This window comes from Neofelis nebulosa, chromosome 2 (genome assembly GCF_028018385.1).
Source record: "Neofelis nebulosa isolate mNeoNeb1 chromosome 2, mNeoNeb1.pri, whole genome shotgun sequence".
Classification (NCBI taxonomy): Eukaryota; Metazoa; Chordata; class Mammalia; order Carnivora; family Felidae; genus Neofelis; species Neofelis nebulosa.
In genome coordinates this window covers 137,835,641-137,860,306 of record NC_080783.1, presented here as the reverse complement: position 1 = coordinate 137,860,306, position 24,666 = coordinate 137,835,641, and the positions used below count along the sequence as shown (strand labels likewise).

The window sequence follows — 24,666 nt, the reverse complement described above, 5'->3', positions numbered from 1 at the left end:
AGAATTCTAGGTATTTTCTCTTTTCCAACAAACAATGCAAAAGCTCTTCCTTTACCAGCCCCAAAAACAGTGCTCACAAAGCCTTAGTTGTAACCCTCAATCCTAAACTGACTTATTTTGGAAAGATTGGGAGACTTCTTCTGCTCACCCAGGAGAAATGCACACTACTTTTCATTGCTAGGTAAATGCTAAAATTAGCTTCAGAGAAAGCTTGGGGGAATACTGTAAAAATGACACCTGTTTCCAAAATAGTTAACCTCTGTATTTTCTGATATATACCATGTACAATCACACAATAAAGTCTTTGTGAACAGCCTTCCTTGTAGAGAGAAGGATGGGAGTGCCAGAGGATCCACCCAGATAGAGTTATTTAATGTAATTTTGATCCCAAGGAATGACAGGTAGGTTTTGAGCTTTCCTTTGAAATGTTGAGTCAGAGGCATAATAAATGGTCTGTATTGAACCATTTAAGTTATATATTTTATATTGACAATCTCTTAGGATGAAACTGAGTAATCAGATACTCTCTTTAAAGTTAATGTGTCTTAACTCCCTAATCATAAGAATAGCTGGGAAGAATTCAGTTATCTCAGAAAGGGATTTTTGAATACAAGTCAGGGGACGTTTCTTTTTGTGTTTATGCCCCATACCATTTACTCAAGCTGGTCCCTGAACTGATCTCTAGACCCAAGAAAACAGATTTCTTGATGGTGCTAAAACAACCCTTCAGAAGTGTATGTATCTTTGAAACTCTTTGAAGAATGTTTCAGAACTACATTATAGACCCCAGGATTGAATAGATTCACATTATACGTAGACTAGATTTCCTGGAAAGCAACACACCAGCTTGAGAAGCTAATATGCTTAGATTTTTAATCAGCCTAAACATTTTCATACCAGTTAAAATTTGCAACTCATTACATTCTTGTGCCCTCATCATCTACTTATTTACCGGAAGACACTCACTGGGTGAGTCTAAAGTCTGGATTAGCAAATTCCGGCTACATCACACCACTTTTCTATGGACCATTCAGTCAGTTCATTTAGGGATGATCATCTTCATCAGAAAGAAAACACCAAGTTTTTCTCTTACTGTCATCAATGGCAATCCACTGAATACCCAGGAGCTTTCCCTTTGTATTTTTAATCTATAGACCAACACTACTGATTAATTAATGATTAATCTTGTCTTTTTACTATCTGTGCTATGGAAATCAGTTTTTGGTGAGCAGTCAGTCCTATTTCAAATAGAATGTAAAGCTACACAGTAATAATGATCAGAGCAAGGAAAACAGAGATGAATAACTTTGTGTTATCCTAAGATTTTATTTTTTTTTCAATATATGAAGTTTATTGTCAAATTGGCTTCCATACAACACCCAGTGCTCATCCCAAAAGATGCCCTCTTCGATACCCATCACCCACCCTCCCCTCCCTCCCACCCCCCATCAACCCTCAGTTCTCAGTTTTTAAGAGTCTCTTATCCTTTGGCTCTCTCCCACTCTAACCTCCTTTTTTTTTTTCCTTCCCCTCCCCCATGGGTTTCTGTTAAGTTTCTCAGGATCCACATAAGAGTGAAAACATATGGTATCTGTCTTTCTCTGTATGACTTATTTCACTTAGCATCACACTCTCCAGTTCTATCCACATTGCTACAAAGAGCCATATTTCATTCTTTCTCATTGCCACGTAGTACTCCATTGTGTATATAAACCACAGTTTCTTTATCCATTCATCAGCTGATGGACATTTAGGCTCTTTCCATAATTTGGCTATTGTTGAGAGTGCTGCTATAAACATTGGGGTACAAGTGCCCCTATGCATCAGTGCTCCTGTATCCCTTGGGTAAATTCCTAGCAGTGCTACTGCTGGGTCATAGGGTAGGTCTATTTTTAATTTTTTGAGGAACCTCCACACTGTTTTCCAGAGTGGCTGCACCAATTTGCATTCCCACCAACAGTGCAAGAGGGTTCCCATTTCTCCACATCCTCGCCACCATCTATAGTCTCCTGATTTGTTCCTTTTGGCCACTCTGACTGGTGTGAGGTGATATCTGAGTGTGGTTTTGATTTGTGTTTCCCTGATGAGGAGCGACGTTGAGCATCTTTTCATGTGCCTGTTGGCCATCTGGATGTCTTCTTTAGAGAAGTGTCTATTCATGTTTTCTGCCCATTTCTTCACTGGGTTATTTGTTTTTCAGGTGTGGAGTTTGGTGAGCTCTTTATAGATTTTGGATACTAGCCCTTTGTCCGATATGTCATTTGCAAATATCTTTTCCCATTTCGTTGGTTGCCTTTTAGTTTTGTTGTTTGTTTCCTTTGCTGTGCAGAAGCTTTTTATCATCATAAGGTCCCAGTAGTTCATTTTTGCTTTTAATTCCCTTGCCTTTGGGATGTGTCAAGTAAGAAATTGCTACGGCTGAGGTCAGAGAGGTCTTTTCCTGCTTTCTCCTCTAGGGTTTTGATGGTTTCCTGTCTCACATTCAGGTCCTTTATCCATTTTGAGTTTATTTTTGTGAATGGTGTGAGAAAGTGGTCTAGTTTCAATCTTCTGCATGTTGCTGTCCAGTTCTCCCAGCACCATTTGTTAAAGAGACTGTCTTTTTTCCATTGGATGTTCTTTCCTGCTTTGTCAAAGATTAGTTGGCCATACGTTTGTGGGTCTAGTTCTGGGGTTTCTATTCTATTCCATTGGTCTATGTGTCTGTTTTTGTGCCATATCCTAAGATTTTAAAACTTTGTATTCTTACTGTTTGATGAGAGATTCCACCATTGATTAAGGAAATAAAATCATCAGTGAAAACCTGCTTGGGATGTTCATGGGAGACTATTATAGTTCTCTAATGGTTGTGGGAGAGACATCTTTGGAGATTAGCTACCACAGAGGCCAGGAAGCTGCCTTCTCAGTTTGATAGATTCTACCAGGAATCTTGGATAAGTGAGGAGGTGAGAATCTGAGCTGAGGGAAAACTACATTAAAGATAGTTTATGGGCGCCTGGGTGACTCAGTAGGTGAAGCATCTGACCGGCTCAGGTCATGATCTTGTGGTTTGTAAGTTCCAGCCCCACGTCAGGTTCTGTCCTGATAGCTCAGAGCCTGAAGCCTGCTTCGGATGCTGTGGCTCCCTCTGTCTCTGCCTGTCCCCTGCTTGTGCTCTGTCTCTCTCTCTCTCTCTCTCTCTCTCTCTCTCTCTCTCTCTCAAAAATAAATAAACATTAAAAAAATTTTTAAACGATAGTTTATAAATAATTTTTTAAGAATCAACTGTTGCAAATAGCAGAGGACGTCTCTGGGTATAGTTCTTTGGGTCTCTAACTGTTGTATATTTGGGAGCATGGTTGATCACACAGCCATTTACTTCCATTGATTTTACTTTAGCTATCATTGGGTATGACGCTTAATAGCCAAGTGCCTTCCATCTAGTTACACTGTTTCATTTTATTGTACAAGGTTGGCAATGTACCTTAGCACATTTACATTTCCCAGAAACTCTTTAGGGGGAAAAAAACCTGTTCACTTTTGTGTAATGTCTCAGATTTATTTGCTCGCAGAAGCTGTTTATGGAAAACAAATATTTTTTTTAGAAAAAGCTATGTAACTAATAGAAATATAAGATTTTTTAATGTTCATCAGAGCCTTTATTGTAAAACCATCTGAAGTTTAGGTAACCGTGAACTCTTAGAATAACTTTCAATTCTACTTGGCTTAAAAGACTGCTCTGTTGTAGCCAACTACCTTTTGAACTTAGTAATTTGATACAGGTTTTTAGTGACACAGGTAAATATTCTCCTACCACTGCAATAAGATGGTAAATATTATCCTCTATATTGATGACAGGGTCCTGCTTTCATATTCCAAGTCATAAATCTACCTCTAACTAGTCTTTTTTCCAAAGGCATCTTCATTCTCAAGTGACAATTGTTTTGCAATAAAATTCTCTTCAGCATGTGAAATGATAGTACACTTTGCAGAAATCAACTCATTTAATTCACTAGGTCTTTATCTTGGTGACCACATTAAAATATGCTCTCTTCAAAATTTAAGTTTTATGAGAATCATATTAAGGTCTTGTTAGGCTAGAAGACACTTATGACTAAAAAAAAAGAAAAAGAGCAAAGTATCTGCATCTTTCACTATTCAAAATACTGAGTTCAGTTCTGATGATGCATTTTGAAAGTAACATTGACAAACTAAGATATAATCAGAATAAATTTATGATGATAATGGTCTTAGAAATGCATCTTCATCCAAAATATTAGAAAAGAAGAAAGGTATTTGGAGGGCAGTCAACGAAAGAAGGATTACATGTTTTGTCATTGCTTCAGAAAATGTCTAAAACCAACTCTTACAAATTGTATAATTTGAACTCACACAAAATTATTTCCTATGCACTAAAGTTTTCTATATTATATTATATTGCATTATAAAGAAATGAGTTCCTTGCCACTGGGAATTTTTAAAAGCTGTTGAATAATGTAAATCAGTAATTCTGTCTATACTAGAATCTCTCAATGCATTTTATAGAAAATTAGTTTTTTGTAATGTTAATGAGTGTTAGTCTTGAAAGAAAAGATTCTGTAGTCAAGTTTGGATTAAATAAAGTTAAACAGGTTTATTTCCTAAAGAAGTTCTTAGGTACTTTATTTGCTTATATGGTTTGTGACTCTGAGGACATAATTTCCTTGACTAGATCAGCATTTCTTCTTGCAGGTTTGCATATCATGGAACACAATTTGGGAAAACTTGGGTAACTATGTTGATCTCTAAAGTAATGCTACTTAAAATGTGGACTGATGCCCAGTCCATAAGTTGCTTATTACAGATTTGTAACAAGTTAAATCAGCAATTGAAAGTAATCAATTAAAATCTTCTGCAGCAATTACACATAACCATGACATCCAAGTAGATGATTAGTAGACCTGTTATGTCGATTAAGTATCTGCCAGTTTGGGTATTACTTGGCTTTTGTGGGGATTCATGTGATATACACTGCAGATGAGTCATGCTCAGTAGGTTTATTCAATGGTCCTTGGAGACTGAAAGAAAAAGTTGTGTTCTTTACCATAGGTAGTTTGAGAAGCACTGCTCTGAAGTTCCATTTGTTTTCTAAGAGTCTGTTCCTCTCTTAACAGTTAATAGTGTCCTTTCTCATTTAAAAGTTTATAATTTATTTTTTTAAAATGTTTATTTTTGAAAGAGAGAGAAAAACAAGAGGGAGATGGGCAGAGAGAGAGACAGAGAGTCACAAGCAGACTCTGCACTGTCACTACAGAGCCCGATGTGGGGCTTGAACTCACAAACTGTGAGATCATGACCTGAGCCAAAGTCAAGAGTCGGATGCTTAACCGACTGAGCCACCAGGTGCCACAAAATTTTATAATGTACTTAATATTCAACTATTATATAAAGTATATAAGACACAGTCAATTATAGAATTAAGTTCAAATGCAGCAGGGTATGATTTTCATTTACCCCTAAGGAATACATTTACAGCACTGTATGTAAAAAATCTGCATGTAAGTGGACTTATGTAGTTGTAACCTGTGTCATGCAAGGGTCAGCTATATTCTCTTGTTTTATTAAGTGATAATTTCTGTTCTGAATTGCACATTCAAAAGCCATAGCTGGAGCTCATGTTTTCACATAACCATGGACATCTTTTATTATGTTTGATAGAAGTCTTGAATATTTTTGTTATTTTTAGATTTCTGCTTTCTTAAAAACTTCTCAAAATATTCTCATTAATCTCATATTCTGTGATATTATTTCTCAATTTTTTATATAAATGAAGCTGAGTTTAGCTGTGAGATGGACAGTTATACTATAGCATAGACAGTCTGTGCCTCTTTGCCATCTTTTGGATTAGATAAATTTTTCTGCTATTAAGGTAATCAAAGATTTGAATGAAGATTACATATTTATAACTTCTAGAAGTATCTAGTTTCTGAATCAAGGACTTTCATCTTATTATGCTTCATAAATGACAGACTGTAGTCTATGGGCCAATGAATGTAGCAGTTCCTGTAAAGAAATGGAACAAAGGATTTAAAACACATACATGTGCATGTATGCACTGTTATGATACAACATCATGAAGTAAAGAGGTGGAAAAAAATTAAAGTTGGATATCAGGATGCTTGCCACTAGCTAATTGTAAAATCTTAATCATGTCTTCTCTAAACCCAGTTTTCTAATCTGTCAGTAGAGGTGTTGATAACCCTCCCCTTCCCAACCCCATCCACACACTGCCCTCATAAATCTCTAGGAGAATAAAATTTTTTAAAAATGTGTGAAATGCTTTAGAATAATGCAAAACAACATGGCTGTGCCTTGATAATTTTCCAGTAATTCAAAGGTAAATGTGCTCTTCTTTATAGTTTGCCGTACTTTCAAGGTATGGTTAAGCAAACACAGATGAGCTTGGTGTTTGAAGTGTCTAATACCAAACCAGACAGACTTCATGTAATTGGCTTGTTACTAGTCAAAAACAATGATGTGGTATAGAAAAGTATGAGTTGAAAAGATTTGAATTCAAATTTTGGCTCTTGTATTAATTCTTCCTCTGAAGATTTCCAATTTATTAGACTTTTTGGAGCTCCAATTTTCCCATGTGTAAAAATTAGAGAAAGGGAATAAGTTATATCCAGGGCTCTTTCTATCTTTAGCAGATCTTGAGTTAGAAATCCAGACTTACTACAAAATAATAAAAACATGGACCACAAGATGGCGTTTGTAGATAATGAGTCCTTTTGCATTAACTCTGTTGGTCTTTGAAGTATTTGCAGGATTTACAAATTGAGCTTATTACTTATATTCTTGACAGATATGTAAAAGTTTTAGAAAAAATAGGCAAAATCTGTTATTTTTAAGTTTTTGATAGTTCTAAAATTACAAATTGGCAGATGATTCCAAGAAGCTGAATTTAGACTTTTCCAAAAATGAAATATAATGGGTACCATTAAGCTATTACAAAATAATAGAAGTTGCTTTCCTCTAGCAACATCATCTCTAATTTCTTTCTGGATTGATTACATCCACAATGTAAAATATACACTTCTTATAACTTTTCATTACTGTTTTGAGTCTTAGGTTTAGGTGGTAAAAAAGCAGTTATTGAAATGTTGCACATCCAAGTGGCCTAGTACATAGATGTTTACATATTTGAGCTTCAGTATTTCCTCAAATGTAGGTGATGTCATTTGTGCCCAAGATCATTTGACACAGCATTAGAATACATAGAGGACACTCAGTCATATTTCTCATTTTTAATTTATTAAAAGACATGCAATTCTCATGGTACTGTCTAAAAGATATTTTTAGATTAGTGGGAAAAAACTAGAAGCATGACAACTTTTGGTTTAATGTGGAAATTTCTGGTTTTAAAAATATATAGTAAGATTTGACTCATCACATTTTCTAATAGCTTTCATTGTTATTTTAGGCAAATTTATGGTTATTTTACTATATTATTATAGAAATATATAAATAATGTTTTCTTAATTGACTTATGTGATAATTTGGATAAAACTAAATTTTCTATTAGCTGTTCCACAAACATGGTGGTGGCATTATGGATGGAGACATCAAACTTTATGTTGACGTTATTGCATATTGGCTAAGAGCATGGCTTTGGACAGGCAGAAGTTGTAACTTCGAACTGAGAGACCTTGAGGATTTTATTTTAGTGAGCCTCAATATCCCTGTCTATGACATGCTGAAAATAATAGTACCAACATCACAGATTTGTTTGGGTATTAAAATATATATATGTAATATGTATTTTCTCATTAACTTATGAAGCATCTCTTTGGAAATTAGTTATAATGGTAATTATTTGAGGTAATTAAGCTGAGGAAAGAGGTAAAATTTTGTTTGATGCATTTCCACACTGTGTCAAGCCAAAGAGAACAAGACAGAATTATAAATTGTATGTAATCTCATTTCTCAACATCTTGTTGGCTACAGTTATCCCCTGGAAGAATTCTTTTTTAGTTCTAGGATGACACTTAATGGATACACATAGACCAAGCCCCTTATTTTGTGAATGAGTAAACAAGTCCAGAGCAGTGAAGATATCTGCCTGAAGTCACATTGTAGGACAGAATCCCTTCATACCCCGCCCCTCAGCTTGAGAAAATACTGATTCTTAAATGTACGGACTTTCATTGGAAGCTATATTGTATCTATTGAAACACCATTTTTGTCATCATTTATTCTCTGGAAAAGTTGGTCACTTCTGCTTATAGGATTGCTACCCACTTGCAAGAACTGAAGAATCAGTTATCTTTTCTAATGGCATAGTGTCATCACCATCTTTGCTGAAGTAGCAACAGATTTACTTTCAAAACTAGCTTTGGAATTAAAACTTATTTTCTAAATATTCTGTGTGCGTATTTAAGAAGTTTTTAAGAATGTGTGTAGGAACAAAAAGACTTTTGTTTACCTGTTGGATGTGTTTCCCTGGGCGCTGGCTCACCTTCCTAACTACAACTTTGTTTTCCATTCATGCCCTTCAAAGACAAACTAAGATTTTTGGCCTTTGGCTACAAACTGGAGCCACCTGGGGAAAATGTGCACTGGATTCTCAATTAATGAAGATTTGTGATAAACTTTCTTTTTGGCCCCCCAACATCCTGCCTAGTAGCGTGCATGCACAGCATATTTATTGGCTCACTTTCACTTCAGTGATTAACATGAAGCAGTAGAAACAAGTACTGAAATCTGTAGACACAGGTTTCTTAACTATTGCATCTTAAGATGAAATTACTTGATTTTTTCCAATTTGTTAAATAAAATGATATGTGTGGAAGATTATGACACAGTATTCAACTAACAGTAGAATTCCCGTTGTTGATTCTCTGATGTTAATACGAGAATCTAAAGCTAGAATGAGCTGCTGGGTGGTGTTGAAGGTCAGGCCAACAGTGATACTGGTGAGTGTGTTTGATTGTTACTCTAATTTTGATAGACATTTGCTTGCCTCACTAATTGTAATGATTTAAAAGTGTGAAAAATCAATTTCTCAATAGAAAGCAATGAGAAGCCAAATAACAGAAATATTTTTTTAATGCATTTCCTTTTTAAAAAGGTTTTTATTTATTTATTTTGAAAAAGAGAGAGAGAGAGCATGCACAAGCAGGGGAGGGGCAGAGGAAGAGGGGGAGAGAGAGAATCCCAAGCAGGCTCCATGCTCTCAGTGCAGAGCCAGACTCAGGGCTCGAACTCACAAACCGTGAGATCATGACCTGAGCCGAAACCAAGAGTCAGACGCTCAGTGGACTGAGCCACCTAAGTCTCCCCAGAAATATCTTTTAAACAACATGATTTATAGTTATAAACAAGTCTCACGATAGGTTTTGATAGGTTTTGAGATTGTGTTGTTGTTTTGATGACTGTATCTCCTCCAATTATCACAGTCCTGGACACAGTAGATACCGAACTAAATGTTTATTAGTTTAATGTAACCTAACTGTTTAACTATGTGGTATAAACAGTCCATTTCTTGAGTCTTGAGTCTTACTTGGTTTTTCCTACTTAAAAAAGCAAGAAAGAGTAAAGAGCTTTTTAAAAGAGTTTTAGGGGTTATCTTTTATTATTTTAAAATAGATTTGTGTACAATAATTGGATAAGTATACAAATATCAGTTAACAGTTTAAGACTAAATTTGGTGGGAGGGGACAGTTAATACCCCATGTTTATTTAGAAAAAACTATCAAAATTCCAAAAGAGGTCTGGTGTCATCAGGAGGAGCTACCTAGTTCAGGGTCAGTTCTTCAGCCTTGTTGGCTGAGAAGCCTGATTGGTTAGCAGCCTGAGTGGGAATCAGACTTTTATGGCAAAACACAGCATTAACAACTTTAGAGAGCAATAGAAGCCAGGATGTCAATTGATAAATATTCAGATTGAAAAATGCAGTTTTTGTGACAACCAGCATATTTGAATGTGTAGTTCTTTACATTCTTTCTCCATAATCATCTGCATTTACTGAGTATTTATTGTATGTCTGGCATGTATTAACTAAGTCATCTTCAAAGAGTATGTGCTCCTGGAAATATATAGACTTTCCAAGAGGTATGTAGGGAATCAATTTCTACACGTTCAAACTGCATATGTACATTTTCCTAAAATTTGATCAGCGTGATGCCCCCCCCGCCCCCACAGGCATGCATTTTCTTACCTACCTCTTCTTCCAAAATTGTCCTTTTTCCACTATGTAAAAGAAAGGTATTTTGTGATGGCCCAGGGACTTATTAAATGTACCCTGGTGGTCATTCAAGAAATTGGTTACTTTCCATTTGTTGATGAATAAATAGTAGTAGCTATACTACTTATCAGATTTGGAATATCACAAAAGTACTTAACCATTTGTGCCTCAGCTTTCTCATCTGTGATATAATATCATAACAGTCTTTGTTAGGTAGTAATATGAGAGTAATATATAATAAAGTAACCAGTACAATGCCTGAGCAAGTATTCATATTGACATATGGCAGGTATCATGTTATTTCTATTGTTTTTCTATGCTGATGTTCTATAACCCATATTTCAAAATACATAAATTGTTTTTCTGCCTCTAGTATGGTAGATGGTAAGGAGATAGTTCAGTGGCTAATTTGTCTTTTTTACTAAGTTTTTCTGACCCGTTAGGACTTATTTTAGAAATGAAAATGGGGACTCCTGGGTGGCTCACTTGGTGGAGTGTCCAACTCTTGTCCAACCTCAGGTCAAGATCCCAGGGTTGTGGGACAGAGCCCTGCAGCAGGCTCCACACTGAGTGGAACCTGCTTGAGAGTCTGTCTCCCTCTGCCCCTCTCCACCATTTGTACACTCTGTCTCTCAAATAAGAAAAAAAAGAAAAAAGAAATGAAAATGTTAATTCACAATGCTAATCAGCATGGATGTCTACTGAATATCTTCCTTAGACATTGATTAAGGATGGTTGAAGCAGAATATGACAATAGAAGTTTCTTCACATGAGAATTAATGCTGTCTTTGGTGCAATTTCGATCATTTATTTGACAGGAAATCTAAATAGAACAGACTGCTCATAATTACATTTTGAATTTTACCTTGAGGACTTCAGAAGTTTATTCAAATGATAGTTTGGCGGAGTTATCAAACTCCGATAGTACATCTATCTCCTGAAAGTAGTAATTGCTTTGGGCTGCCCTGCAGGGTTAACAGATAGAATTGTGTGTGGATTTGCAGAGGATGCCAGAGGGCTCTAGTAGAAATGAGGTTCCAGGGGAAATGGGGCTCTCCCCAAATGCAAAGTATGGTCTGCTCTCTATCAGACCTTCAGTCCCAGTTAATAACTTTGCTTGTTGTGTAGACACGGTGGATAGAGCTTTAAAGTGATTTGTATATTGTTTTCTTTTTTAATTTCCTGCCTTTTTTATACTTAAAATTTGGTGAAGGAGATTTTTGACTATCTATAAAACTGAGTGTTATTTTCTCTTTTTTTTTGGCATTGAAAAGAAAATACTAATAACAGCTAATATTTAATGCATGTCTGCTTATGATGTTAACTTTAGTTTTTTTATAAATGTTCTTCCTGAGGTTGTAGAAGTTTAATTCCCAATTTTCTGAATTTTTTTTTAAAATCTGAAATGGACAGAATTTGGCAAATGCCTTTTCTGTGTCTGTTGAGATGCTCTTACATTAGTAGTCAATTACATTGATTGATATTTGAATGTTAATCCAATCTTACATTCTGGGATAAATCCCTTTTGGTCATGATATATAATTCTTTCTGTAGATTGCTGGATTTGCCAAAATTTTGTTTAGAATTTTTATATCTATGTTTATGAGAGATATTGGTTAGTAGTTTTCTTCTCTTACAGTGTTTTTGGTTTTTGTAAATCGAAAAGCATTACTATGTCTTCAACTTTCCAGTAGAGTTTGTATAGAATTAAAATGATTTCTTTCTTAATTATTTGATTGAATTTGCCAGTGATGGCATTTAGGCCTAGTTTTCTTTGTGGGAAGATATTTAACAACAGATTCAAATTCATTAGAGTATCTATTTCTTGTAGGGTAAGTTTGTGTAGTTTGTGTCTTTCAGGGAATTGGTCCATTTCTTTCAAGCTCTCGGTGTATAGGTGTAAAGTTTTCCATAATATTCCTTTATTTCCTTCAGTAGAATCTGGAGTGATGTCACTTTTCTCATTCCTAAGAGATAATAATTTGTGTCATCTCTCTTCTTTTAGATCGGTCGGGTTAATGATTACCAGTTTTATTAATCATCTTAAAGAGCTAACATTTGGTCTCATAGATTTTTTAAATATTTTTTCTCTTTTCTTTTTCACTGATTCACACTCTGTTCTTTTTAGTTTCTTTCTTTCTTTCTTTCTTTCTTTCTTTCTTTCTTTCTTTCTTTCTTTCTTTCTTTCTTTCTTTCTTTTTCTTTCTAGTTCTCCCTAGTTTGGGTTTAATTTGTTTTACCTATCCATCTATTAGTTTTTAGGGTAGGAACTGAAATAATTTAAGACCTTGGGTTTTTTTTTTCTTTTTTAAGTTTATTTATTTATAATCTCTACATACAACGTAGGGCTTAAACTCATGACCAGAGATCAAAAGTCACATGCTGTACTGACTGAGCCAACCAGGAGCTCCTCTTCTTTCCTTTCTAAGTTTTTATTTTAATTCCAGTTAGTTAATTTATGGTATTATATTAATTTCAGGTGTACAAAATAGTGATTCAAACATGTCCATGCATCACCCAGTGCTCATCATGAACCTTTCTTCTTTTCTGATAGACTTTTAGTGTTACAAATTTCTATGTACTGCCTTAGTGACCCAGAACTTTTCACATGTTATGTTTTTATTTTCACTCAGTTCAGAATACCTAAATTTACTTCTGAGTTTTTCTTTGACACAGAGGGTAATAATACATATATAAGTTTCCTGCTTAGATTTCAAATATTTGGGGATTTTTCAGATATCTCTCTATTACTGATTTCTAATTTAATTCCATTATGTTCAGGGGATAAACTTCATGTGACTTAACTCTTTTTAAGTTTATTAAGACTTCTTTTCTAGCCTGGAATATGGCCTATTTTGGTAAATGTTGTATGTGCATATGAATGAATGTGCATTTTCCTTTCTATAGGTATTAGGTCGACTTGATTGATCATGTTGTTTTAGTTTTCTGTATCACTGCTGATTTTCTGTCCATAAATTCTCTCAGTTCTTGTGAGAGAGGTATACCAAAATCAATGGTAATTGTGGATTTGTCTTCTTGTGTTTCTATCAGTTTTTATTTAATGTATTTTAAAGCTCTCTCATTATATATATTTTAAGTTATGCCAAGATAAACTGATGCCTTTATCAGTATGAAATAACCTTTATCTCTCATAATAATATTTGTTCTAAAATCTATTTTATCTAATATAGCCTCCTCTAGGGCAATATTTTTTATGTATTTATTTTTATTATTTATTTGTTTAATATATGAAATTTATTGTCAAATTGGTTTCCATACAACACCCAGTGCTCATCCCAAAAGATGCCCTCTTTAATACCCATCACCTACCCTCCCCTCCCTCCCACCCCTCATCAACCCTCAGTTTGTTCTCGGTTTTTAAGAGTCTCTTATGCTTTGGCTCTCTCCCACTCTAACCTCTTTTTTTGTTGTTGTTTTTCCCTTCCCCTCCCCCATGGGTTTCTGTTAAGTTTCTCAGGATCCACATAAGAGTGAAACCATATGGTATCTGTCTTTCTCTGTATGGCTTATTTCACTTAGCTTCACATTCTCCAGTTCCATCCACGTTGCTACAAAGGGCCATATTTCATTCTTTCTCACTGCCACGTAGTACTCCATTGTGTATATAAACCACAGTTTCTTTATCATTCATCAGTTGATGGACATTTAGGCTTTTTCCACAATTTGGCTATTGTTGAGAGTGCTGCTATAAACATTGGGGTACAAGTGCCCCTATGCATCAGTACTCCTGTATCCCTTGGGTAAATTCCTAGCAGTGCTACTGCTGGGTCATAGGGTAGGTCTATTTTTAATTTTTTGAGGAACCTCCACACTGTTTTCCAGAGCGGCTGCACCAGTTTTCATTCCCACCAACAGTGCAAGAGGGTTCCCGTTTCTCCACATCCTCGCCAGCATCTATAGTCTCCTGATTTGTTCCTTTTGGCCACTCTGACTGGTGTGAGGTGATATCTGAGTGTGGTTTTGATTTGTGTTTCCCTGATGAGGAGTGACGTTGAACATCTTTTCATGTACCTGTTGGCCATTATTTTTTTAATTTTTATTTACTAAGGGCAATTTGTGTCTTATTGGAGTGTTTAGATTATTGACATTGAAATTGATTATTGATACAGTTAGGTTTGAGTTTATTATTTTGCAGTTTGTTTTTTATTTGTTCCATCCGTTCTTTGCTCCCATTTTCTTCTTTATGCCTTCTTTGGGATAATAGACAATTTTGTATGATTTCACTTTAGATCTCTTGTTGTTATATTAGATATATCTTTTATTTTCTAGAGGTTATTTTCAGGTTTATGGTATGTACCTTAATCTTTTTTTTTTAATGTTTATTTATTTTTGAGAGAGAGAGGAACACAGTGTGAGTAGGGGAGGGGCAGAGAGAGAGGGAGATCTAGAATCTGAAACAGGCTCCAGGTTCCACGCTGTCAGCACAGAGCCTGACACAGGGCTCGAACCCATGAACCATGAGATCATGACCTGGGCTGAATTCAGACGCTCAACCGACTGAGCCACCAAGGCAACCCACCTTAATCTTGTCAGTCTGCCTTTAAGTAATATTATACCACTTAACCTATCATTTAAGAACCAACAATCATATTCTTCATTCTCTTTCTTCTGGCCCTTATGTTCTTTTCTCATATATTTTATATGGACATGTATTCTCAGCCTCACCAGATCTTGTTACTGTTATTATTAATTAGTCAATTATATCTTAAATAAATTTAAATAATGAGAGAAATATATATGTTTCCATATCATTGACATGTTCTGTGGTTTTCATTCCTTTGAATGGATTCATATTTCTGTCTGGTTTCATTTCTTTTTGCCTGATGGAATTTTTCTTTTTTTAAAACATTTCTTGTAGTGTGGTCTGTTAGTGATAAATTCTATAGCTTTTGTTTGTCAGAAAATATCTTTATTCCACCCTTGTTTTTGAAGGATAATTTTGCTGGGCATAGAAAGAATTCTATCCTGACAGTGCTGTTTCTTTCACTCTAAAAATGTTACTCTGTTGTCTTCTCACTTAAAGTATTTTGGATGAGAAATAGTGTCATCCCTATTTTTCCTTCTTTTGTATGCAGCATTATGATTTTTCTGTCTTCTTTAAAGATTGTCTTTATCACTGATTTTGAACAATTTGGTTATAAAGTAGTTTGATGCTCTCTTCCTCATGTTTCTGATGTTTAGAGTTTGTTGAGTTTCTTGGATTTGTGGGTTTCTGATTTTTTTAATTAAATTTGGAAAAATTCTGGCCTTTATGTTTTCAAAAAGTTTTTTGGCCCTCCACCTTTCAGCTAATGACATGTATAGTATACTACTGCAAGCTGTGTCCCATAGCTCACTGATGCTCTTTTCCTTTTTTTTTTCATTGATCTTTTTTTTCTTTCTGTGTTTCCTTTTAGATACTTTCCATTGCTGTACCTTCATGTTGACGTTTTCTTCCTCATTTTCTTATATGTTATTAATTCCATTCCTTGTATTTTTCATCACCCACATGGTAATTTTTATCTCTGGAAGTCCAATTTGTATCTGTTTTTCATATATTCCTTGCCTCTACTTAACTCTTTGAACATCTAGGACACTTTTATAGTTTAATGTCCTTGTCTGCTAACATCTTTGTCAATTCTGGGTCAGTTTCTCCTTTTTTTCTCTCTCTCTCTCCAGATTTTTATTTAAATCCCAGTAAGTTAACATGCAGTGTAATATTGGTTTCTGGCATATAATTTAGTAATTCATCACTTATATACAACACTTCGTGCTCATCACAACAAGTGCTCTCCTTAATCCCCATCACCTATTTCACCCATTGTCCCCCATCCACCTCCCCTCTGGTAACCATCATTTTGTTCTGTATAATTAAGGGTCTGTTCTATGATTTGCCTTTTTCCCCCACTGTGTTCATTTGTTTCTTAAATTCCACATAGGAGTGAAATCATATGTTATTTGTCTTTCTCTGACTGACTTATGTAGCACAATACTCTCTAGCTCCATCTATGTCACTGCAAATGACAAGATTTTGTTCTTTTTAATGGCTGAGTAATATTCCATTGTGTGTTAGTTTCAATTGGTTGATTTTTTCTCCACATTATGGGTTGTGTTTTTATGCTTCTTTGCATCCTGGTAATCTTAATTTGATACCAGATACTGTGAATTTTGTTGTCTGCTGAATATTTTTTTATTCTTGTAGCACTTAGTGAAGTTGCTTGGACACACCTTGATCCTTTAGGGTCTCACTTCAAGATTTGTTAGATGGTTCTTGACCAGATTGTAATAGATGGAAAATTATTTCCCAGTTTTGAGACAAGACCCTTCTTTGTATTTTATCCAATATTTTATGAATTATTGGATTTTCCAATCTCTTTGGTGGGATTCTGTACTATTCCAGGCCCTGTGAGAACATGGACGCTGCTCACTCTAATCCTCACTGGTTACTTCTTTTCCTGACCTTAGGTAGTTTTCTCACATGCTTTTACTGATCATTACCCACTGAATACCAGAGGGAGACCCTCCACAGATCTCCAGAGTGCTCTCTCTTCACTGGTACTCTGCTTTACAAACTTCCCCTGCATTATTTTTCTATAGACTCTTAGCCCCATCTCTTCAACTCAGAGTGCCTGCCTGGCTAAATCTAAGTTCACCCTGCTTCTGCCATGGCCTGGGAATTCTCTTATGGCAGTGAGTGGTGTATTGGTGTGCTAAGGCTACCATAACAAAATACCACAGACTTTAGTGGATAAACAACAAAAAATGATTTTCTTACAGTTCTGGAGGTTAGTTGTCCAAGATCAAGATGTTGACAGGCTTGGCTTCATGGTTTCTTCTGAGGCCTTTCTTCTTGACTTTGCAGATGGCAGCCATCTTCCTGGTCTTCATGGCATCTTTTCTTTGTGTTGTCATTCCTATAGTCCCCTTGAATGACCAATCTCCTCTTATAAGGATACTAGTCAGATTGGATTAGGGTCCATCTTAGCCTCATTTAAACTGAGTCACCTCTTTAAAGGCCTTCTTTCCAAATACTTTACATTCTATGGTACTTCAACACATGAACTTTGAAGTACCTCACAGTGTGCTTCAACAAATGAATTTGGGGGGATAAAGTTCTGCGTATAACATGAGGATAATCATAGAGCTCATACTGTTTTTATCTTGTCTCGCAGGGATCACTGTCCTTTGTTGCCTGATGTTCAGGGTCTTGAAAACTGTTGTTTCATATTATTTTTTTCTGATCTATCTATCTATCAATCATCTTTTAGCAGAAGAGTGAATCTAGTCCCTATCATACTATCTTGGCCAGCAGCAGAAGTTCTGAGCCCAAGTTCTTAACCACTTTATTATTAACCACCACACATTTCCCTTCCACAGACATGCACAGAAATTTATAGGCTCACTCCTAGTAGGAAACATTAGTTAACTCATCCTAGTCTGATCTAGATCCCACTACTATTTATTTTCATCATATGCTGTAACTTCATAGACCTTGTAGTTGATTATATTTGCTGACTTGTATTTTTTTACTAAATCATAAGTTCCATGAGGTCCAGGATTATGCCCCAGAACCTTCACAGTGCCTGACATAGTAAGAACTCAAAAATACTTGTTGAGTGAATGGATATTTTATGTCAATCCCCCAATTATAAAGGCCTTAAAGTCTAAAAGTTGAAACATGTATCAAATGTGAGATATTTATCTTTAATGCCCTTTCATGAGGATAAACATTTAGATATAAAGACATCTGGCTTCTTTTCCTGTACCATGTTAGAGGAGGCCACTCTTGGTGGTCCCTGTCCTAACCTGGACTTCTGTTTTTTCCCTGTCTTCTCCTTCCTTATCCCTCATTCTGTTATTTTTCATCCCTATGAGACAGGTATCATAATTTTACATCTAAGGAAGTAGAAAATCAGAAAGTTAGTAACTTACTGAAGAATAAAGGCAGATTCCAGAACTGATTCATCACAGGGATTAAAATTATGCTTCTTGGCTTATACTTGGAAATTTATACTTGGTTTATACTTGGCTTATACTGGAACTTGGCTTCCAGTGCTCTCTAAAGTTTTTAAATCAAAAATGGCCCTTAAAGTCCTGATGGACTTGATTATTCTTATGAGATTTGTATTATTCCAAGCCCAACTTTCAAAATAAGTATATCACAAAATACTGAGTATATCACCCAGTAATTTACTCAGTAGTTTTTTTTTATTTGACAATTAAGTCTTCAACAGTATCTCCTATTGTTCTCATGCAAATACCCAATTTTTTAGCCATAGTATTCATTTCCTAGGCTCTCGAGACTGTCTCAGAATCAAATCACTGCATATAACCTTTATAAAAACCTAACTTGGCAAAATGCTTTCCACTTTCTAAATCTTCAGTTTGAAAAAATATTATATGCACACACATATATGTATATACGTACATAAATCCATACATACAGGCTTTTTGGAATGCAGCACGTTTATAGTTTGGGCGCTTTAAATTTTTGAGTTTGTATGGTGTTTGGGAAACCACCGGTCTGTCATTTAGTACTTGTTGTCAAAAGTGCACACAGTAAAGCTGGAAAGGGATTAGAGGATAAAGAAGTGATGTGAAAATAGTTTAGGCAAGTAAATCAGTGTTAATCAATCCAACTTTGGAGTGTATTGTATCAAAAATGCATACATATGTATTTGTAAATAGCAGTGTATCCTATATAGATTTGGAAAAAAAAACATGATTTATTTCCTAATTAATTTCATCTCAGGCTGAATATATGTTAAAGTAAGTGTGCTTTAGAAGAATCCTAAATATGTGCAAACTATTAACATTATGCTGTAGATAAACATCATGCAGATAACTGAGACAAGGCTAGTAGGCAGGTCAGTCCTAGACAACATCACAAAAGTGGCCACATTCCTGTTTGTGTGTCCCCACCACCTTTCGTCACTTCTAATCCTTTTTCATTTCCTGTGGCACATTAGTGAGCAAGTTTCACCACCTAGTCCCAACAGACCATCATAATACAATAATTGCTCATTTTTTTTTTAGCACTTACTTTGGGCTGGGAATTCTGTACAGAGATTTATACAGATTATGGAAATTTAATTTTCACTGTTGCCCTAGTGGTAAGTACTATTATTAACCTAATTTATGGCTGGAGAAGCCATAGTAAAGATTCATCAACTTGCCCGAACTCACATTTGCTGTAGTGGGATTGAAATCTAATGGAGGCACGTTTGCATCCCACTGCTCTGTCTAGATGCTTAACGCCTACCTCCTCAGATCCAAATATCCATCTTTTCCTCCATAATTTAGAGCAGTTTTCTTTCCTGACAGTGGGGTAATACTGGATTATTTCAGCAAACTAATCCATGCTCATCTTTAAACCTTTTATGTTTTCCTCTTATTTAACAATAGTTTCCCACATTAGGAATTAACGTATGTAGAAAACGACAAGGATTCTGGCATGCTGGTGGGAGAAAGGAGCAGGGCAAATTGCTCTAGGAACAGATACAGAAGGATTTATTAATCCATTCACCGCTGAAAGTTAACAACTGCTGATTTCCTCGTGGTGTATTTCCATTATTCAGTGCCTTGCTACATGGGAATCCTTCCTTGCATCACAGACTGACCTCCACTTGGAAGAAACCTCTGAAGATAAACCTGAATCCCACTGAGGACTTCTGTGCTATCTTTGGGAGACAGCATCTATTAACCAAAGTTACTCTTTCTGGATGGACTGTGTCCTTTATAAAGTGGATGAAAAACATTTAGCACTATCTGGAAAACCAACAGCTTGAAACTCAGGTATTCCAGATCATTGACATGAATTGGATATACTCGTGTGTGTGTGTGTGTGTGTGTGTGTATATATATATATATATATATATATATATATATATATATATATATATATATATGTGTGTGTGTGTGTGTGTGTGTATATATGTATATATATATATATATATACATATATACACACACACACATATATATGCATATATATGTGGGTATATATATATATGTATATATACACACATATATATATACACAGACACAAATACATATACATGAATATATATAAATATTTAGCTTAGTTTTTATTTTAAATTTATGTGCCAATAATTACATATAGAAAATTTTTTGTCGAAATATTTGTTTGTGGAACATGTCCTTTTAAATATATCATGAAGACTGAGTTTTAATAAAAAGTTTAATATAAAATGACTGGCTATGGTGTGTTCTTTTTGTACTAGTCGCTCAAGCCTCTGAAGCAGATTCTGACAAGAATTCAATGTATGTGGTGTGCCTGGCTGGCTCAGTTGGTGTTTGACTCTTGTTTTCTGCTCAGGTCATGAACTCAAAGTTCCTGAGTTTGAGCCCCACACTGGGCTCCGTGCTGGCAGTGTAGAACCTGATGGAATTCTCTCTCTCTCTCTCTCTCTCTCTCCCTCTCTCTGCCCTTCTTCTGCTCATGCATTTTCTCTCTCTCTGTCACTCTCTCTTTTTCTCTCTCAAATAAATAAATTTTAAAAAAAAAGAATTAAGCCTGTGTTACCAAGCATACTATGCATTCATCATGATTTTCTCTAAAATCCTATTCTCTCTGACATTAGAAACTTGAAGTAAATATACAAAAATTATTTAGTGTTATAAAACTTTAATGATAATTGTTCACATTTTGGTTTGGTTAAGAGTAAAGTAATTAAACAATTAAAAGTTGTTACACAATTTTCTTACACAAAAGTTGTTACACAAAGTTTCTTACACAATTAAAAAAAGTTACCAAGTTATGCTAACTAACTTGGATGTAAATTAAAAAGACAAAAACCACACAAGCACCTCCAAAAAAAAAAAAAGTTACCAAGGTAGATTGAAATTACTATTTGAGTTATTAGTTAGTAATCCTATACAATCTAGTAATCTAGTAAGATTGACCATACAAAGTGATTTTGTATTTATTTTATGGATATATTTAGAAACTGAACATGTTATTTAATATTTGTTAATTTTTTGAAATAGATATTTTTCAAGACCGAACCTTGAGGAATTAGTATCATTTGGGTATTAGCACTTAAATCCGTGTCACAAAAAGAACCTAGACATTTAAATTATTTTAATCAAAACAAGAGATACACAAATGCAGATATAAAGCTAAACGTTTTTTGTAAATACTGGCATGCATAATTATTAAACCATTTGTAATAAAGAATCTGGCTCCCATTTTTTTGACATTTGAGCCCTGGTAGCTTTTAAGCAAACTTCCCCTTTTCCCTGTCTTCCCACATCTGGGCAGCCTGCTAAGAAAGCACCAGTGTTTCCCTGCTTTGGCACTGCCACATACCTCCTCCCTGCAAGAACCCACACCCTCAACCACCCCAAGAACCCCAAGCCATTCTCCTTTAGCTGTCTCAAACCATTTTCAGAGCAGCCCGAGAGGCCTGCCCTGCTCTCCCCAGAAAGCCTCATTCTGTAAGTAGTGAACCTCTTCATACCATCTTAGTGTGTTTGTGGCACTACTAGCCTTGAGGTCTGACTTCGGGCGAGAACCCTTCCTGTTTATCAGCATGGCCCCAACCATATTGTTTTGCAAGCTATTTTACTACTCCAAACCAGGTTTTTGCCATCTAGAGATAATGGAAATAATGATCTCTAACTCACAGGTTGTTAAAATGATACAGTAAGCTTAGAACACCTACCAGAGGTAAGTAGGGTGGGGGAATTAGGTGGAGGTGGCTGAAAGGTACAAACTTCTAGTTATAAGATAAGTCCTGGGGATACAATGTACAACATGATAACTATATGTTAACAATACTGTATTGTGTTTTGGTAAATTACTAAGAGAATAGATCTTGAAAGTTCTCATCACAAAGGAAAAAAAGTTGTAATTGTGTTTGTGTGATAGATGTTAACTAATCTTATTGTGGTAATCATTTTGCAGTAAATACATATATCAAATCATTATGTTATACATCTTAAACTCATAAATATTAGATGTCAATTATATCTCAGTAAAACTGGGGAGAGAAAGAACACCTGCCAGAGAATTGGTAGCCAATAAGGTCATTAATTATTTAAATGGGAATCACATAAAAAATGCTTTATTTTTAGTGCCTTTCTTTTTCCTCTTTAGTTTTGCATGTCTTTCCTCCCTCTTTTCTTTTCTATCCACGCAACGGCCGTCCCCCAGACACACCATGCATACCCACAGGTAAGTCCTGTTAACTAGTATATATCCTTCCTTCCATTTTTCTATGCTCATAGTATTCGGTAAAGACTTACACACACAAACACTCCCACACATAGTTTTAAAATTTGTTTTTATAAAAATGAGGTCCTATTATACATGCTACTTTGCGTCTCATTTGGTCATTCTACAGTATCTTATGGAAATGTTGAAAGTCAAGAATAACTCTAAAACATTGCACAAATGGCCCTACAACATATCATGTTATGAATATGTAGTAATTTATGCAGACATTTTCTTGTTTACAGTTATTTAAACTGTATTAAAGTTATATTGCTTCTAGTTTTTCATCACCTCAAAAAGAAACCCCATACTTTTTGGCTATCATCACTTTCTAACCTTCACCACCTCCCATATCCCCAGGCCTCAGGAACCACTAGTATGCCTATTCCCATTATGAATCAATGGAATCCTATAATATGTGATCTTTTTTGACTGGCTTCTTTCATTTAACATGTGTTCTACAAGTATTGTAGCATTTCTCAGTACTTTATTCTTTTTTAAAAAGTGGCAAGAAATATTCCATTTTATGGATATACCATACATTTTGCTTATCCATTATATTTGTTTATTCTTTCGTTGAAAGACATTTAGGTTATTTTCAATTTTGTCTATTATGAATTGTGATGCTATAAAAATGGTTTATTCATTTTGTGAGAACATATATGTTCATTTCTCTTGGGCCTATACATAGGAGTGGAATTGCTGGGTTGTATCACAGCTATATTTAACCATATCAGGAGTTGCCAGATTGTTTTCCAAAGTGGCTACACTGTTTTACATTTCAACCAGCAGTGTATGAAGATTCTGATTTCTGCACATCCTCATGAATGTTTGTTATTTTCTGGGGGTTTTTTTGTTTGTTTTTGTTGTATTATACCCACCCTACTGGGTGAAGTGGTATCTCATACTTTTGATTTTTTCCTATTGCATCTTTTCATGTGCTTCTTGGCCATTTGTATATATTCTTTGGACAAATGTCTTTTCAGATCTGTTGCCAATTTTTAAAGTGAGGTTGTCTTTTTATGGTTGAGTTGTAGGAATTATTTATATATTCTAGATAAAAATTCCTTCTGAAAAAAAAAAAAGGTTAGAGAGGGAGGGAGCCAAAACATAAGAGACTCTTAAAAACTGAAAACAAACTGAGGGTTGATGGGGGGTGGGAGGCAGGGGAGGGGGGAGGTGATGGGTATTGAGGAGGGCATCTGTTGGGATGAGCACTGGGTGTTGTATGGAAACCAATTTGACAATAAATTTCATATTTAAAAAAATTCCTTCTCAGATTATGATTTGCAAATACTTCTTTTCACTTCTTGATAATGCACTTTGATGCATAGAAGTTTTTAATTTTGATGAAGTTCATTGTTTATGTTTTTTTTCCTTTGTTGCTTATGCTCTTAATGTCATTTTTAGCAATCCATTCTCAAATCTGAGGTTATTTAGATTCACCCCTATGTTTTCTTCTAAGAGTTTTAACTTTTAGATTTAGGTCTTTGATCCATGTTGGGTTAATTTTTGCATATGATGTGATGGAAAGACCCAGTTTCATTCTTTTACATGAGGCTCTCCAGTTGTCCAACACTATTTGCTGAAGGGACCATCATAATTTTCACCACTGGGGAATGAGTCCCTGGAACTCCTTATGTTGTTGTCCTAGAAGTGGATCTCCTGGTGCAGCTTTTGAACTGATTGTTGTGATGTGTGCTATGGTGGTGGTTGTTATTAATATGGAAATCTGACTCCTGCATACCTCATCATAAAAAACTCCTTAACAACAACAAAATAACTCATTTGATTCTTACTTGGAAGAAAGATCTACCCTGAAGTTTACATGTACGTTTCATTCAACACATGCCTTCTTTCAATAACTGCTTCCCAAAACAGATTCCCTGTTTTCAGTTAATTTTCTCTGAGCCATATAGCCTTTCAAAAAAGACAAAGAAGGATTTTAAGTCGATGTGCCAGTAGCTGTTATATAGACCTGGTAATAGACTTAGTATGTTTTGAAAATAGTTTAAGTCCATCTTGTAATATTGCTTGTAGCCAGATATTACTAGTTTTTATTCTGAGGATTCCACCCCTCCCCCCTTGCATTCCAGTTTCCTAGAGGGAAATTAAGTCTTTCTTACCTGAACTGGCTATTCAAAGCAGAAGCATCAATGCTGAATTTCTCTGTAGTTTTGACTTGAAATCCTGGGGAGAAAGAAACGTATTTCCTGTGTTCGTG

The 24,666-nt window shown here is 35.2% G+C and overlaps 1 protein-coding gene across 5 annotated transcripts in view; it reads left to right on the top strand.

Annotated features, from left to right (window-relative positions):
* Window positions 1-24,666, top strand: part of SNX7 (sorting nexin 7) — a 131,704-nt gene that overhangs the window by 94,518 nt on the left and 12,520 nt on the right. For 2 of the 5 annotated variants that reach the window (XM_058716458.1, XM_058716462.1), the window contains exon 9: window positions 22,326-22,471. The exons of 1 other annotated variant lie outside the window; for it this stretch is intronic. In XM_058716458.1, the coding sequence (XP_058572441.1) occupies window positions 22,326-22,421 (96 nt within the window). In that variant the 3' untranslated portion in view covers window positions 22,422-22,471. 2 more of the 5 variants (XM_058716459.1, XM_058716460.1) reach the window with 2 other exon arrangements.